Source organism: Cetorhinus maximus, chromosome 2 (assembly GCF_964194155.1).
Source record: "Cetorhinus maximus chromosome 2, sCetMax3.hap1.1, whole genome shotgun sequence".
NCBI classification, from domain to species: domain Eukaryota; kingdom Metazoa; phylum Chordata; class Chondrichthyes; order Lamniformes; family Cetorhinidae; genus Cetorhinus; species Cetorhinus maximus.
In genome coordinates this window covers 40,736,962-40,751,837 of record NC_135880.1, presented here as the reverse complement: position 1 = coordinate 40,751,837, position 14,876 = coordinate 40,736,962, and the positions used below count along the sequence as shown (strand labels likewise).

The 14,876-nt window shown below is 43.5% G+C and overlaps 1 protein-coding gene across 2 annotated transcripts in view; it reads left to right on the top strand.

The window, feature by feature from the left end:
* The window catches only part of LOC144693697 (uncharacterized), a 111,587-nt gene that overhangs the window by 52,791 nt on the left and 43,920 nt on the right, over positions 1-14,876 (top strand). For both annotated transcript variants that reach the window (XM_078563609.1, XM_078563616.1), the window contains exon 13: positions 9,658-9,859. In XM_078563609.1, coding sequence (XP_078419735.1) covers positions 9,658-9,859 — 202 coding nt within the window. The remainder of the gene's footprint in view (positions 1-9,657; positions 9,860-14,876) is intronic.

Below are 14,876 nucleotides of genomic sequence, written 5' to 3'. Positions count from 1 at the left end.
ATTATATTCAAGTGGGCATATCAGTAACATCCTCCATTACCTCAATGGACTGACTAGAAAGTTCGCTCAGAAATGACTCCACACCAACTTATCACTTTTCCTTGTGGGAAGGTTTCCTAACCAGCGTACTGAATCTGTGTCCTATGGCTTTACAGTGCCATGCATTGGTACATCAAAGTGTTGTGCCACTGCATTTCAGTGAGGAGGTCCCATGCCTACGCCTCTTAATAAAAAGATGTCCTAAACATATGTAAAAATTAATACTGAACAGTCGGAGCAGCAGTGGGAATGGAGTGGAGCGTACCTGGGGGTGAATGGCTCCAGCGGAGCTTCTCAATAAAAGCCTGAGGGTCAAGGCCCAGATCGAACTGGTCAGAGCAGCAGCTAACCCCAAAAGGAACCCCGCCAGAATTCGAAAAGGCTGACGAAAGTGACATCAGCGCAAAGCAGGGAACTGATTGGTAGGTAGTGGGTAAGTTGTTTTTCTCTACTTTAAAGTTACATTAAGGAAAGGTAAGAGTTCTAGCTTTTGTTTTAAAAAAGAAAGAAACTTAAATAATTTTCTACTTGGCTTAAAGTTAGGGTAAGAGTATTTTAACTAAAGATATGCTGGGGGAGCTCAGTCCCGTGTGTTGCATGGCCTGCAGAATGTGGGAAGTCTTAGACGCTCCTAGCAGTCTGTATGACCACATCTGCAGTAAGTGCCACTGGTTTGACCAGCTTGAACACTGCGTTTTGGACCTTGAGTGTCAGCTGGAGGCGCAGCAATGCATCTGTGAGGCTGAGAGTTACGTGGATAGCACGTTTTTAGACGTGGTCACCCCACAGCTTGAGGAAGTGCAGTCAGAGAAGGAATGGGTGACCACCAGTCAGAAGGAGGGAAGCAGGCAGGTAGTCAGGAAAGCCCCAGAATACATCTCACTCAAGAACAGTTTTTCTGTGTTGGACAACGGTGGGAGTGACGGTTCCTCTGGGGAGTGCAGCCAGAGCCCAGCTGCACAAGTGGGGAGGAGAAAGAGAGGAACAGCAATAGTGGTAGGAGACTCAATAGTGAGGAGTACAGACAGGCGCTTCTGTGGCCACAGATGTGGCTCCAGGATGGTGTGTTGCCTCCCTGGAGCCAGGGTCAAGGATGTCACTGAATGGCTGCAGGGCATTCTGAAGGGGGAGGGTGAACTGTCAGAGGTCATGGTTCACATTGGTACCAACGACATAGATAGAAAGAGGGATGAGGTCCTGCAATAAGAATTTAGGGAGCTAGGTAGCAGATTGAAAAGCAGTTGCTAGTGCTTTTGGGGGTTTAAACTAATTTGGCAGGGGGATGGAATACGGAGTGGAGGTATAGTAGGGGGTGATGTAGAGACAAATATAGAAGAAAAACCAAGTCAGTCTAGAAGGCAGAGTATATATAGTCAAGTTAATGCACAAGGGAACATGGCAAGGCTGGATGGCATTTATTTTAATGCAAGGAGTCTTGCGAGTAAGGCAGATGAGTTGAGGTTGTTGATTAACACATGGGGATATGATATCATTGCTATCATGGAGACATGACTGAGGGAGGGGCAGGACTGGCAGCTCAATTTTCTGGGGTGGGGTTGTAAAATAGGAGGTGGTGTCACAATATTGATCAAGGAGTCAATTACTGCAATAAGGAAGGATGATATCCTAGAAGGTTCCTCAAATGAGGCCATATAGGTAGAACTTAAAAACAAAAAAGGGGCAATCACATTGCTAGGAGTGCACTATAGACCCCCAAACAATCAGAGAGAGATAGGAGGGCAGATATGTAGGCAAATCTCAGAGAAGTGTAAAATAATAGGGTAATAATAGTAGGTGATTTCAATTTCCCCAATATTAACTGGCATAGACAAAGTGTGAAAGGTTTAGAGGGGGTGGAATTCTTAAAATGTGTCCAGGAGAGCTTTTTAAGCCAGCATGTAGAAAGTCCTACAAGAGAGGGGGGCGGTGCTGGACCTAATTTTAGGGGACAAAGCTGGGCAAGTGGTAGAAGTGTCTGTGGTGAAGCATTTCGGTGATAGTGACCATAACTCAGTAAGATTTAAGGTAGTTATGGAAAAGGACAAAGATGGACCAGAAATAAAGGTTCTGAATTGGGGGAAGGCCGATTTTAATATAAGACAGGATCTGGCAAAAGTGGAAACAGAATTACCTGGAAAAACTCAGCAGGTCTGGCAGCATTGGTGGAGAAGAAAAGAGTCGACGTTTCGAGTCTTCACAACCCTTCAGCAGAACTGAGTATAGTTAGGAGAGGGGTGAAATAGGCCCAGAAGAAATGTATCCCAGGCTGCTGCGGGAGGCAAGGGAGGAGATTGCAGGGGCCCTGACATTAATTTTCAAATCCTCTCTGGCCACAAGAGAGGTGCCAGAGGACTGGAGGACAGCTAAAGTGGTCCCATTATTCAAGAAGGGTGGGAGGGATAAACCAGGGAACTATAGGCCAGTCAGTCTAACATCACTGGTAGGGAAACGTTTGGAAAAAATTCTGAGGGATAGAATTAATCTCTACTTCGTGAGGCAAGGATTAATCAAGGATAGTCAGCATGGCTTTGTCAGGGGGAGATCATGTCTAACAAATTTGATTGAATTTTTCGAGGAGGTGGCTAGGTGTGTAGATGAGGGTAGTGCACCTCGCATGGGAGACCGGTCAAGAAGGTAAGAGCCCATGGGATCCGGGCAATTTGGCAAATTGGATCCAGAATTAGCTTAGTGGCAGGAGGCAGAGGGTGATGGCCGAAGGTTGTTTTTGTGACTGGAAGCCTGTGTCCATTGGCATACTGCAGGGTTCAGTGCTGGGTATAGTGTAAATTAATGATCTAGATATGAATGTAGGAGGTATGATCAGTAAATTCATAAATGACACAAAAATTGGTAGTGTGGTAAATAGCAAGGAGGAAAGCTTTAGACTACAGGATGATATAGATGGGATGGTCAGATGGGCAGAACAGTGGCAAAAGGAATTTAATCCTGAAAAGTGTGAGGTGATGCATTTTGGGAGAGCTAACAAGGTGTGGGAGTACACAATGAATGGTAGGACTCTAGGAAGTACAGAGAATCAGAGAGACCTTGATGTGCATGTCCATAGATCCTTGAAGGCAGCAGGACAAGTAGATAAGGTGGTTAAGAAGGCATATGGGATACTTGCCTTTATTAGTCGAGGCACTGAATACCAAGAGCAGGGAGGTTATGATGGACCTGGGGATGTTCGCTGATGATTGCTCAATATTCAGCACCATTTGTGACTCCTCAGATACTGAAGCAGTCCATATCCAAATGCAGCAAGACCTGGACAATATCCAGACTTGGGCTGACAAGTGGGAAGTAACATTCATGTCGCACAAGTGCCAGACAATGACCATCTCCAACAAGAGAGAAGCTAACCCTCGTCCCTTGACGTTCAATGGCATTGCCATCACTGAATCCCCCACTATCAACATCCTGGGGGTTACCATTGACCAGAAACTGAACTGGACTAGCCATATAAATCCTGTGGCTACAAGAGCAGGTCAGAGGCTAGGAATCCTGCGATGAGTAACTCACCTCCTGACTCCCCAAAGCCTGTCCACTATCTACAAAGCAAAAGTCAGGTGTGTGATGGAATACTGTCCACTTGTCTGGATGAGTGCAGCTCCAATCAAGAAGCTTGACACTGTCCAGGACAAAGCAGCCCACTTGATTGGCACCACATCCACAAACATTCACTCCCTCCACCACCAACGCACAGCAGCAAGATGCACTGCAGGAATTCACCAAGGCTCCTTAGACAGCACCTTCCAAACCAAAGACCACTACCATCTAGAAGGTCAAGGGCAGCAGACATATGGGAACACCAACAGCTGCAAGTTCCCCTCCAAGTCACTCACCATCCTGACTTGGAAATATATCTCCATTCCTTCACTGTCAGTGGGTCAAAAACCTGGAACTCCCTCCCTAACAGCACTGTGGGTGTACCTGCACCATAGGGACTGCAGCAGTTCAGGAAAGCAGCTCACCACCACCTTCTCGAGGGAAACTAAGGAAGGGCAATAAATGCTGGCACAGCCAGCGAAGTCCACATCCAGTGAATGAATAAAAAAAAAATTGTTTCTGCAATCTTAGGAGTATTTGTTATATTTCCAATGAGGTGTTTGGCCTCTGATTGAGGCCAGTATTTTAGTTGCATTTTCTGAGAGAGGATAGCGAAATGTACAACATCTTTGTCAGGTTCAGTTCCAACATGCTGTATTTAAAAAAAAATAAAGGAATACCATAGCTTGTTCTTTCAGATAAATACTTGAGGATAAGATTGTAATAATGACAATATCTTACTTTGAAGATGCTAGATATAATGTAATAAAGTACCCCAAGGCATTAAATGGGGCTTTTTCATTTAAAAGTTAAAATATTGAGATTTTAATTAGTGCTTAAACTTGTGAATTGACAGAGTATATAAGCCTTTAACAGGTTGTTGGCAGCGCTGCAGATGTATGGTGACTAAGTGAACCAAATTTTTGTCATAGTACCAATTTTTTGGACAAATACGTAATTTTTTCCAAGTAAATCATAAATAAGTGGCCTTTATTGGCTGTAATGTGGGAGTATAATTCATCAGTTTGTGATGGTCGGCTAAATGTATGTCAGGCAAGACTGGTTGATCTGGTTTAATTGAAATTTGTTTTTAGTTGTGCGTTTCTCAGTAACTGCAGTACGCGTGTCAACAATATTATCTTAAGAAGGTAGACCCACCCTAACAATATCATTTCCATTGTTTCAGTACAATGGGGTAGAGTTTCCTCTTTGGGCATATTTGGCAATTCCTGTTTTGATTTTTTTTTTTCTCCCCACGCGTTTCTACTCAAACTCATTTGCATATTGCTGAACACGAAATCTGCCATGAAACAGTGTAGCTGGACAGAATTTAAAATGTGTTTAAAAAAAATTGGAGTGGTAAACTTAATGGTTTGCAGCTCTAAATGGGTTTATCACAAAAGTTAAGTATTTTAAATCAGTGTCAATCCATCATCTGCGAGTAACCTGATTTTAAATTACTGAAAGTGATTATTTTGTCAGGTGTGGCTCAGTGAGCAGCACTCTTGCCTTTGAGTCAGAAGGCTGTGAGTTCAAGGCCCCCTCCAGAACTTAAGCACAAAAGTTTAGATTGACACCCTGGCGCAGTACTGAGGGAGTACTGCACTGTCAGTACTGCCATCATTTGGGTGGGATGTTAAACCGAAGACCCATCTGCTCTCTCACTTGGACATTTAAGATCCCATGCCACTATCATGAAGAAGAGGAGCGGGAGTTATCCCTGGTGTCCTGGCCAATATTTAACCTTCAATCAACATCACAAAAAACAGATTGTCTGGTCATTATCACATTGCTGTTTATGGGAGCTTGCTGTGTGCAATTAGCTGCCATGTTTCCTATATTACAACAGTGACTACATTTCAAAAGTACTTCAATGGCTGTAAAGCACTTTGGCACATGCTGAGGCCATTAAAAATGCTATATTATTGCAAGTTTTTTTTTCTTTTTTTAAAAAAAATACAAAAGTATTTTCCAGTCATATGATCCCACCTAATGTTACTACTGGACAAGTCAGAACTGTGGTGGAAAGTTACTGAACAAATTCACAGGAACCTGCTGATGAACTTTTAACACAAAGAATAAACACTTATTAAACAAGAAAGATGAACTATATTACACCAGACAAAAAGGCTGGAAAGATCTCAATACAAACACAAGGAAATGATTCGAATATTCACTATTCCTCCACCCCAGCTATATCCAAACAGACACATGCAAACTTGGAAAGATAAAACAATTTACCATATCTATCTTATACTCTAACATTTAGGGTAAGTATGCAGTACATATGAACCAAATGGCGACAGACACACCACATTCCAAAGTAAATGACAGATGTGACCAAAGCAGATCCTATGGGTTTCTCAACAACCCACCCAGATGCTTGTCACACAGTGAACCAACCAGTCTCCCTGAAACTCTGTCTTTATCACAAGAGTTTCCGATCTCCACATTTGAAGGACTTGCCTTGGAATCCTCTCCAAATGTCATTCCCACACGGATGGCTTCAACAAGGGTCCACCTCCAGGGTTTCAATCTCGCCTTCAAGACTTGTTTTCCCTGGATCTCCGAGCACACTAAAGCTTCACCTTTCAGGTACACCTTTAGATCTTTGGCCATGCCAAGTAGAACACCACTGCTGCAAAAGGGTCTGCAGTAAGGAGTCACCAACCATTGGCTGCCTCCTATATTTTCAGGCTTCTCTCAAGCCTACTCTGCTTCATGTCTGCCCCTCGCAGCTCTTTCTTTAACTTGGAGTATTTTTCTCTGCTCCTGTCATTTATCTTGACTAAATGGGATCTATCTCTGATCCCTGCCTTTGTCCCCGCCTGGGACTTTCTTCTGGGACCTCTTTCTATCCCACTCCCTGTTTTTGGGACCTTCTCCTTGGTTTGGGACCTTCTTCATGTCCCCCTCCCTGTGTCCTGCTCCTTGGGACACCTGCTCCCGATTGGCAACCTGGTTCCAGGTCACCTGACGTGCAGTTTTGCGTTGTATCACTTCTTTGCTTCCTTTCCTTCTGCGCATGTACACGGGGTCGATTCCCAGCCTAGAGAGCGTAAGTTATGACTGCGTTATGTGCAGTCCTTTCCCGGCCAGCACACATGTGAAAGACCCACGCTATGTAACAAAAAACCCAAACTGTGCATGTGCGGCCATTCCCCAGGTGGCGCATGCACAGAAACCCCATGGCCCGAACTGCGACTACAAAACAAGGTAAGTGTTTGAGTTTCTTAGTGCATTTCTTAGTAAATGAGAAAGAAATTCAAAACCATTTAAAAATGTACCTAGCAATGTCCTTGCACCCAACAGTTCCCGCTTAATATTTGGAGTCCCCTCGAAGGTCTGCAAATGTGTGCAATTAGCAGGAACTTCTAATGGTGTGTTACCAGTTTTGTGGACAGGGCATCTTTTAGCAAGATGTTATTAAAACAAGCACAAACAATCATGAAAACTTGACTTGTGCAGAATGCAATATGCACTTTAAATTCCACGATCTTTTGTGCTGGTTCCGGTGAGATTGGTGCAGTTGCACAGAAATAACTGGTACAATTGAGCAGAAACTCCAGGCCATTGTTTTTATGAAATAATTCACTGTATTTTTCACACTTCAGTCTGCTTGAGCAAACTCCTCTTGGATGTCATTGTCAGGAGTGTATACTAAGCTAACAAAAAAGCACATTGTATTATCCAACACCTTTAACATAGAAAGACACTCCCACCCAAATGTCCTAACTACAGCCGCAGAAAAACAGGCACATTAAACAGTGTGAAATCTCCATTTCCTACTGTAGTTCCTCTTGTGACCTGAATCAAACTACCAACTGGTGGTGAATTATAGGCGGCCTTCAGCCGTGGGCTTGTATCTATTGCTAACGAACAGAGAAAAGTCATCCACTGGTCATACTGGGCTGGGCTTAAACTCAAATTCTCAAGAGTCAAATATCCAGATACAAAGACATGTTTTATTTAATAGTACATTTCCCATTTTCTTTCCAATGTAATCCTAACTGTATTAATACAATTATAATTTTGACTATATAGATTTGAGGGTGACCTCTTTACTGTGATATTCATATTTTGTCTGATTAATTTTTAATATTCATTTTTAATTTCAAAAATATTGTACTGTTTTCTCTTATCAGAAAATAATACAGAAACATACAAAACGTTTGAACAAGTTCTCTGCACTTATTGATATTATTTTCACTTGACCTAAGCTACTAATCAGTAATAGGTCATTGTATTTTGTGCAGATCTTCCTTCATACCCTTAGTGCGAGCTTCTGATTTTTATGAACTTTTAATTACATTTACAACCAACAGTAAATGGGGGATAAGGTGCCTGCTGAGCTCAGGTGGGAGCCTCATGCAAAATGCTAACGTTCCCGATGGCAAGGGGACTGACAGCATTTAATTGGGAATTAAAACACCCGGGCCTGAAACATAAGGCAGTGAGCGGGTTATCTCTCATCCTGCACCCTGTCTGAACTGGTTCCATGTTAAAGGCAACCCGATTTCTTCTAAGCTTTGCAGTGCAAATATTAATCTTTGCATGCAATTTTAATATGGTGGTGGGCCAAATGCAACTGGTTGGAACTCAAGCTGTGGCAAGGACAGCCACCTAAAGCCAATGGGATCATTCATTTCATAAACATATGCATATTGTACATTATGCTTCGACCGATGGCTGAGTGGGAAATTGATTTTAACTTTCTGACCAGCCATGAGGGAAGGAAAGGGAGCAGGGGTCAGAAGAAGCTTAAACATTATTTACTTTCCATTTCAGCCAATGTGAGCTGGAATGCTCCACCAGGAGAATTCATAAGATGGTCTTCCATGAGGAGAACTGTTCTGATATGGATCCTTCTATCTTGGACCCTAGGTGTGGGACTTGGTTCTTAGACAGATTGTAGACATGCTCTGCTATCTGCTTGACACTTGTTTATTAATACTACATCTAATCAGGTTACCGAGTGGGCACGTTGCTCCTAGGCATGATTCTAACCTCTGGGCAGGATTTTATGCGTCGGCGAGCGGGGGCGGGTCCCAACGTCACCCCGCCTCATTTAAATTTTCAGGAAGGCGGGGACGCAGCGAAATCAGCTGCGCGCCTGCCGACCTGTCAATGGCCAATTGAGGCCATTGACAGGGTCAATTAAGTAATTAAAAGACCTGCCCGTCCAACCTTAAGGTTGGCGGGCAGGCCAGGAGCCCCGGCGGGAACTAGAAGAAACATGAAACCTCATCCACCGGCGGGATGAGGTTTCATGTAGGATTTTAAAAATTTTAATAAAGGTTTTGTAAAAATTATGACATTGTCACATGAGGGGACATGTTTGGGAAATTTTATTTTCCTATTTTTAGGTTTTTAACATTTGGAGCCAATCTCCCTGAGGCTGCATTTAGCCTCAGGGAGATGAGTGCGCTCTTTCGTGCGCATATGCGAAAGAGTGCACTCTCGATTTTGGGAATCCCCCCCCGCCCGCACAGGGAGCGCGTAGCGCTTCTGTGCGGACGTCACGCTGGGTGAGTCTTAATTGGTCCGCCCATGTAAAATGGCGCCGCGCCTCCGATTGGGGGCGCCGATTGGAAGCGTGCTTGTATGCGCCCGCCATTCAACTTCCCTCCTAATTCAGCCCTCTCTCTCTCTCTCTCTCTCTCTCTCGAGTCTAACACATGACTGACTGATGTCAGTAGTACATCATCACCTATGTCAAACATTAGCATATCCCATCTGTTAACCTTTTATACTACAGAACTTAGGCGTCTCTGCTGTGGGCAGGATTTCAAGAAGCATTCTATTGCAATGATTCATTTTACTTATATTCAGTTTCTTTAGCTAATTACTTTACGGTGTGCTGGTGCTTGGATTAAAGGAAGTAATATTTAAGTGAGCAAGCACTTTCTTGCCTGGTCTGTGTGAGCTGAAAATTCTCACATTGTTCCATGAGGAATGTAGCACAAATAGTGTCATATCACAACTGTGCCAAGAGTTGGAAAACAATCTTGTCTGCTTTGTTCTGATACTCTTGTGTATAAATCTGAGGTAACACAGTCCCTTGTTTTTCAGGAAATACAAGACAGCACTGCAATCCCAGCAAGCAGTTACCCATTAACATTTAAACCAGACCACACCACACAGACGAGCCAGCTCCGGACAGCCATATGGAGCATGGCATACCATAACTTGAAACCAAAGGATTGGAAGAAACTTGCGGTGCAGTGGAATTTCACTGAGGAGCAGGTTAAAGGAATTGAGGAACAATGGACAGGTAGGGACATCTGTTAATATGCAGATAGACGCACAGAATAAAGCAAATTTATAAGCTGAAGTCATCAAAAGGCATGAAGTGATTGTGATCACCGTCTCCTCCCATTCTTCTCCATCCTTCACTTCATTCCCCAGTAGGAGACCTGCTCCCAGTAATTTGCCTTTGAGTGGGCACAGTCATTCACTGTGGAGAAGCACCTAACCTCTGCTTCCTGCATGGTTAATAACAGAGACTTGCCATTGCAAAGAACTGCTTGTAAACATTGTGTATCAGTACAGAAAGGCATTGCAATTCCCCCTCATAACGAGTTCTTGCTAAATATTTCATCAAAAATACACCACAGCTTTTGTGTATCCTCATGATGAAAATAAATAATGTGTAGTTCTTCTGGATATTCTTCTTAAACTAAATAGGAATTCTCCAAGGCTCCTTACACAGCACCTTCCAAACCCACGACCATTACCACCTAGAACGACAAGGGCAGCCGATAGATGGGAATAACCACCAACTGGAAGTTCCCCTCCAAGTCAGTCCCATCCTGACTTGGAAATATATCACTGTTCTTTCACTGTCGCTGGGTCAAAACCCTGGAACTCCCTTCCTAACAGCACTGTGGGTGTACCTACACCATATGGACTGCAGCAGTTCAAGAAGGCAGCTCGAGGGCAACAAGGGATGGGCAATAAGTTCTGGCCCAGCCAGCGAAGCCCATATCCTGTGAATGAATAAAAAAAAAGTTTACTAAGCATTCTTTCATGAAGAATGTGGTCTTTTAACTGAACAATAGTAGTAACCAAGATTTTTATATAATAAATCTAACTCGATGTAAATAAATGTGGGATCAGACAGGCATTTCAATTAGCTTGTAGGAGTATTTGCCTCTCTGCAGTTTGTTATTTCTAAGAGTGTAGAGAGACAAACACGGTGAAGGAAACCATTGGCGAGTGAGGGACGAATTTGCATTTCATATCAGGTTATCGGAAACTCTTCTTGTGTGGGCTTCTTGGTTGCTTCATGTGGAGAGACTTAAAACATTGTGGTGAATTTCTGCATGTGTCAAACAACCACTTGATCGAAAAAGACAAAGCTGCCAGCCTAATTCTTAATGTGTATGTACAGTGGACGGATGTAGAGTAAGACACCAATTGCAGCTGTGGTCGATGTTTATTGTAGCTTTATAGGGCAAAGGTTTCAGTGCGGAGGGGGGCAAGCATGAAAATTTGCACTGCTGGCTGGCATGCTGGTTTGCTGGCACCATCCTGCCCCGGGTCACTTTCCTAGAGGCAGGATCTGGGTTGGAAGGACTACCTACCTGCCTGCAAGTGGAGGGTAGGCCATTGAGGTGAGTAAATGGCCTATTAATGCCCATTTTCCAGTCAGTCTTTGTAATCCCAGCGTCATTGGGAACAAGGCCAGTTGTTTGGAGATGGCCTCCCAGCAGCAGACCAAGGGAACATAAGAACATAGGACATAGCAGAAGGAGGCTATTCAGCCCTTTGAGCCTGCTCTGCCATTCAGTAAGACCATGGCTGATCCGGTTGTGGTCTCAACTCTACTTGCCCGTCTGTCTCCCATAACCCTTGACTCTCTTGTCTATCAAAAATCTATCTAATTCTGCCTGAATAAATTCAATCAGCCTCCACTGCTTTTTGGAATTCCACATATTAACAACCCTGTAAGAGAAAAAAAATTCTCCTCATCTCTGTCTTAAACAGTAGACCTCTTATTCTTAAATTGTGTACCCTAGTTCTGGTCTCTCCTGGTATCTACCCTATCAAGTCCCCTTAGGATCTTCTATCTTTCAGTAAGGAAACCTCTCATTCTTCTAGACTCCAATGGGTATTGGCCCAAACTTTTCAACCTTTCTTCATAAGATAAGCCCCTCATCCAAGGAATGAATTGATGGAACCTTGTCTGAACTGCTTCTAACACAATTATATCTTCTTTCAAATAAGGAGACCAAAATTGTACATAGTATTCCGGATGTGGTCTCACTGGCTTTGAGGCCTTACTTGCCTGCCTGGCCAAAGCTGTGGGCCCAAGCCGCCCTGTGGTGGGGTTTCCCCTCCGCAATCACAGAATCTTTATAGTGCAGAAGGAGGCTATTTGGCCCATCGAGTCTGCACTGGCTCTCTGAAAGAGTATTCCACCTAGTCCCGTGCCCCTGCCTTAACTCCGTAATCTTGTACATTCCCTCTTTTCAGGTAGCAATCCAATTCCCTTTTGAATACTTCAATTGAACCTGCCTCCACCACTCTTTCAGGAAGTTTGTTCCAGACTCCAACCACCCTCTGGGCGAAAAATTTACACCACATTTACGCCTTTTGCCAAATATTTTGAATCTGTGCCCTCTAGTTCTTGATGTTTTCTTGAGTGGAATCTGTTTCTCACTATTTACCCTGTCTGTACCCCTCAGGATCTTGAATACCTCTATAAAGTCTTCTCTCAGCCTTCTCTTCTCCAAGGAAAACAGTCCCAACCTCTCCTCATAGCTACAGTTCTTCATCCCGTGAATCATTCTAGTGAATCGCCTTTATACTCTCTCCAATGTCTTCACATCCTTCCTCAAATATGACGCCCAGAACTGGATGCAGTACTCCAGATGAGCCCTAAATAGTGTCTTATACAAGTTTAACATGACTTCCTTACTCTTGTACTCAATGCCCCTATTAACAAAGCCTAAGATACTATATGCTTTATTAACTGATCTCTCAATGTGCCCTGCCATCTTCAATGACCTATGCACGTATGGTGGCCCAGACGCTGTGGCCATCTTTTAAAACTTCAAACATATAGGGCAGGATTTTTCAGTCGGCATGCACGAAAGAGTGCTGGCCCCGACTCTCCCTCCACCCACCGCCCGCACAGGTAGCGCTGAGCGCTACGGCTCGCATATAATGCAGGGCAGGCCTTAATTGGCCCGCCCGTGTAAAATGGCGGCGCAGAGCCGATTGCGGGCGGCGATTGGCTCCGCGACCGCCCCTGATAAGTCCACCCGCCTCCTGAAAAATTCAGGCCATAAATTGTCGAGAGGGCGCCTCAAGATGGAGGTGCCCTCTCCCTCTCTCATTACCTGAACTGCAAGCAGCTGCTCCTTCAGTGTTGGAGGACCTTCTGTTGATCCTCCAGCTTTGAGAGACTGCCTGCCATCCTTAATTGGACGGTGAGCCTATCATCTGGCCATTAATTGGCCAATTCAGAGAAAATCACTGCTGGGTGACCGTTTCCCACACAATGTGGTGTCGGGTACTTGTGACCCCAATGTCAATGAGTGAACATTATGACCCCAATGAAATCCTTGATGGCATGTGGGCACGCTGGCAAAGCCAACATTTGTTACCATCCCTGATCGCCCTTGAGCTGAGTGGTTTGCTAGGCCATTCGGAGGGCAGATAGGAGTCAATCATATTTTCTGAGAGTCTGGAGTCACATGTAGCCCATATCATGTAAGGATGGAAAATTTCACTGTTATTGAGACAAGCTTTTAACTCCGGATTTTATTAATTGAATTCAAATTGCACCAGCTGTCGTGGTGGGGTTTGAATCCATGCCCCTAGAGCATTAACCTGGGCCTCTGGATTACTTGCCAAGTAACGTTGCCAGTATGCCACTGTCTCCCAACCCAAAATCCCACTCCTAGCTTCCACACTCTGGAATTCCCTCCATTAACTCCTCTACCTCTATCTCCTTGTTAAGATCTTCCTATAAACTAATTTCTTTGACCCAGGTTTTGGTTACCCTTGCTACTACTATCACCTTTGGCTTGGCATCCATATTTTTCCTTGTGCCTCTGTGAAGCACCTTGGAAGCTTTTTTATCTTGAAGGTTCTAACTAAGTGGAAGTTGCATGTATGTAGGCAATCCTGTCTGTACTTGATTTATCAGTTTTGAACAGCACTTAATTAAGAGCCTAAAACCCTGAGTTTTCATCCATTACTTAATAGAACTCATTTATGTGAACATATTTATGTGAATAAAGCTTTTTTTTAGATACAGTATGGTACACCAAATATATGCTGATCTATTTGTTTGCATAAATTCAATAGTTTGGTCTCTTACTCTAACCTGGCTTCAATCAACATTTCCAACGATCTGACAGTTTGTCAGAAAATTGTACTTTCTTGTAGATGAAAATAATCAAAATGCAGTGATAAAATCAACTGGGAACTGTAGGATATTATTCATTCAGAGATCTTAACCATTCAGTATTCCTGTCACTTGTTTGGAAATAAGGACCCACAGAGAGAACTGAGGATCATGATGTGGTACTGACCTTCCATTCACTTCAATGCATAAAAATTGGCCGTATTGGCCTGACTAAAAGCTGAAAATATCATTTATCTTGCTTTCTTCATTTGTTGAGACAGAATTTGATTTCTTTACAGTGTTGAAAAATGTTTACTTTGCATTTATCACTTCAAATGCACACAAGCTCCATATTTTGCTCCCATTCCACCACACAATCATAACTAAGCATAACTGAGGGGATGTTGGATGACAGAATAGATAGTATGTGATCTGTAAAAGGAGTGAGCCTGTTGAGTCAGGTGGCCCTTCCTTGTTCTCTGCTATATTCCACTCATACTCAGAATCACCCCTACTGTCCCGGCAGATACAAAGTACAAATGTTCCTGGTAACTCAAGGATGGCTGCATGAAGAAATATTTTCTCTTTTTATTTGTTCATGGCATATAGGCATCATTGGCAAAGCCAGTATTTATTGACCATCCCATTTTAAAATAAAAATCTTGGTTCTGCTGGAATTTATACTTATCTTCCTTAGATGGCGTGGATTTCAATTGGCTAGCCAACCTATCCAAGGTTTTCTCTTGCCACTCAATATTTTGCAAATCTTTCACATTTAAGGACTACAAAGGTGAATTAATTTATTCATTAGTGCCAGAATGGTGCCAGCCCCCTTTGTTGTAATCTCTTGTATATCCCTGTGTATTCAAGGCTGTTATGACGTGGCAGATGATGTGTGCCAGGTGGACCAAATCCACAAGGGAAACTTGGT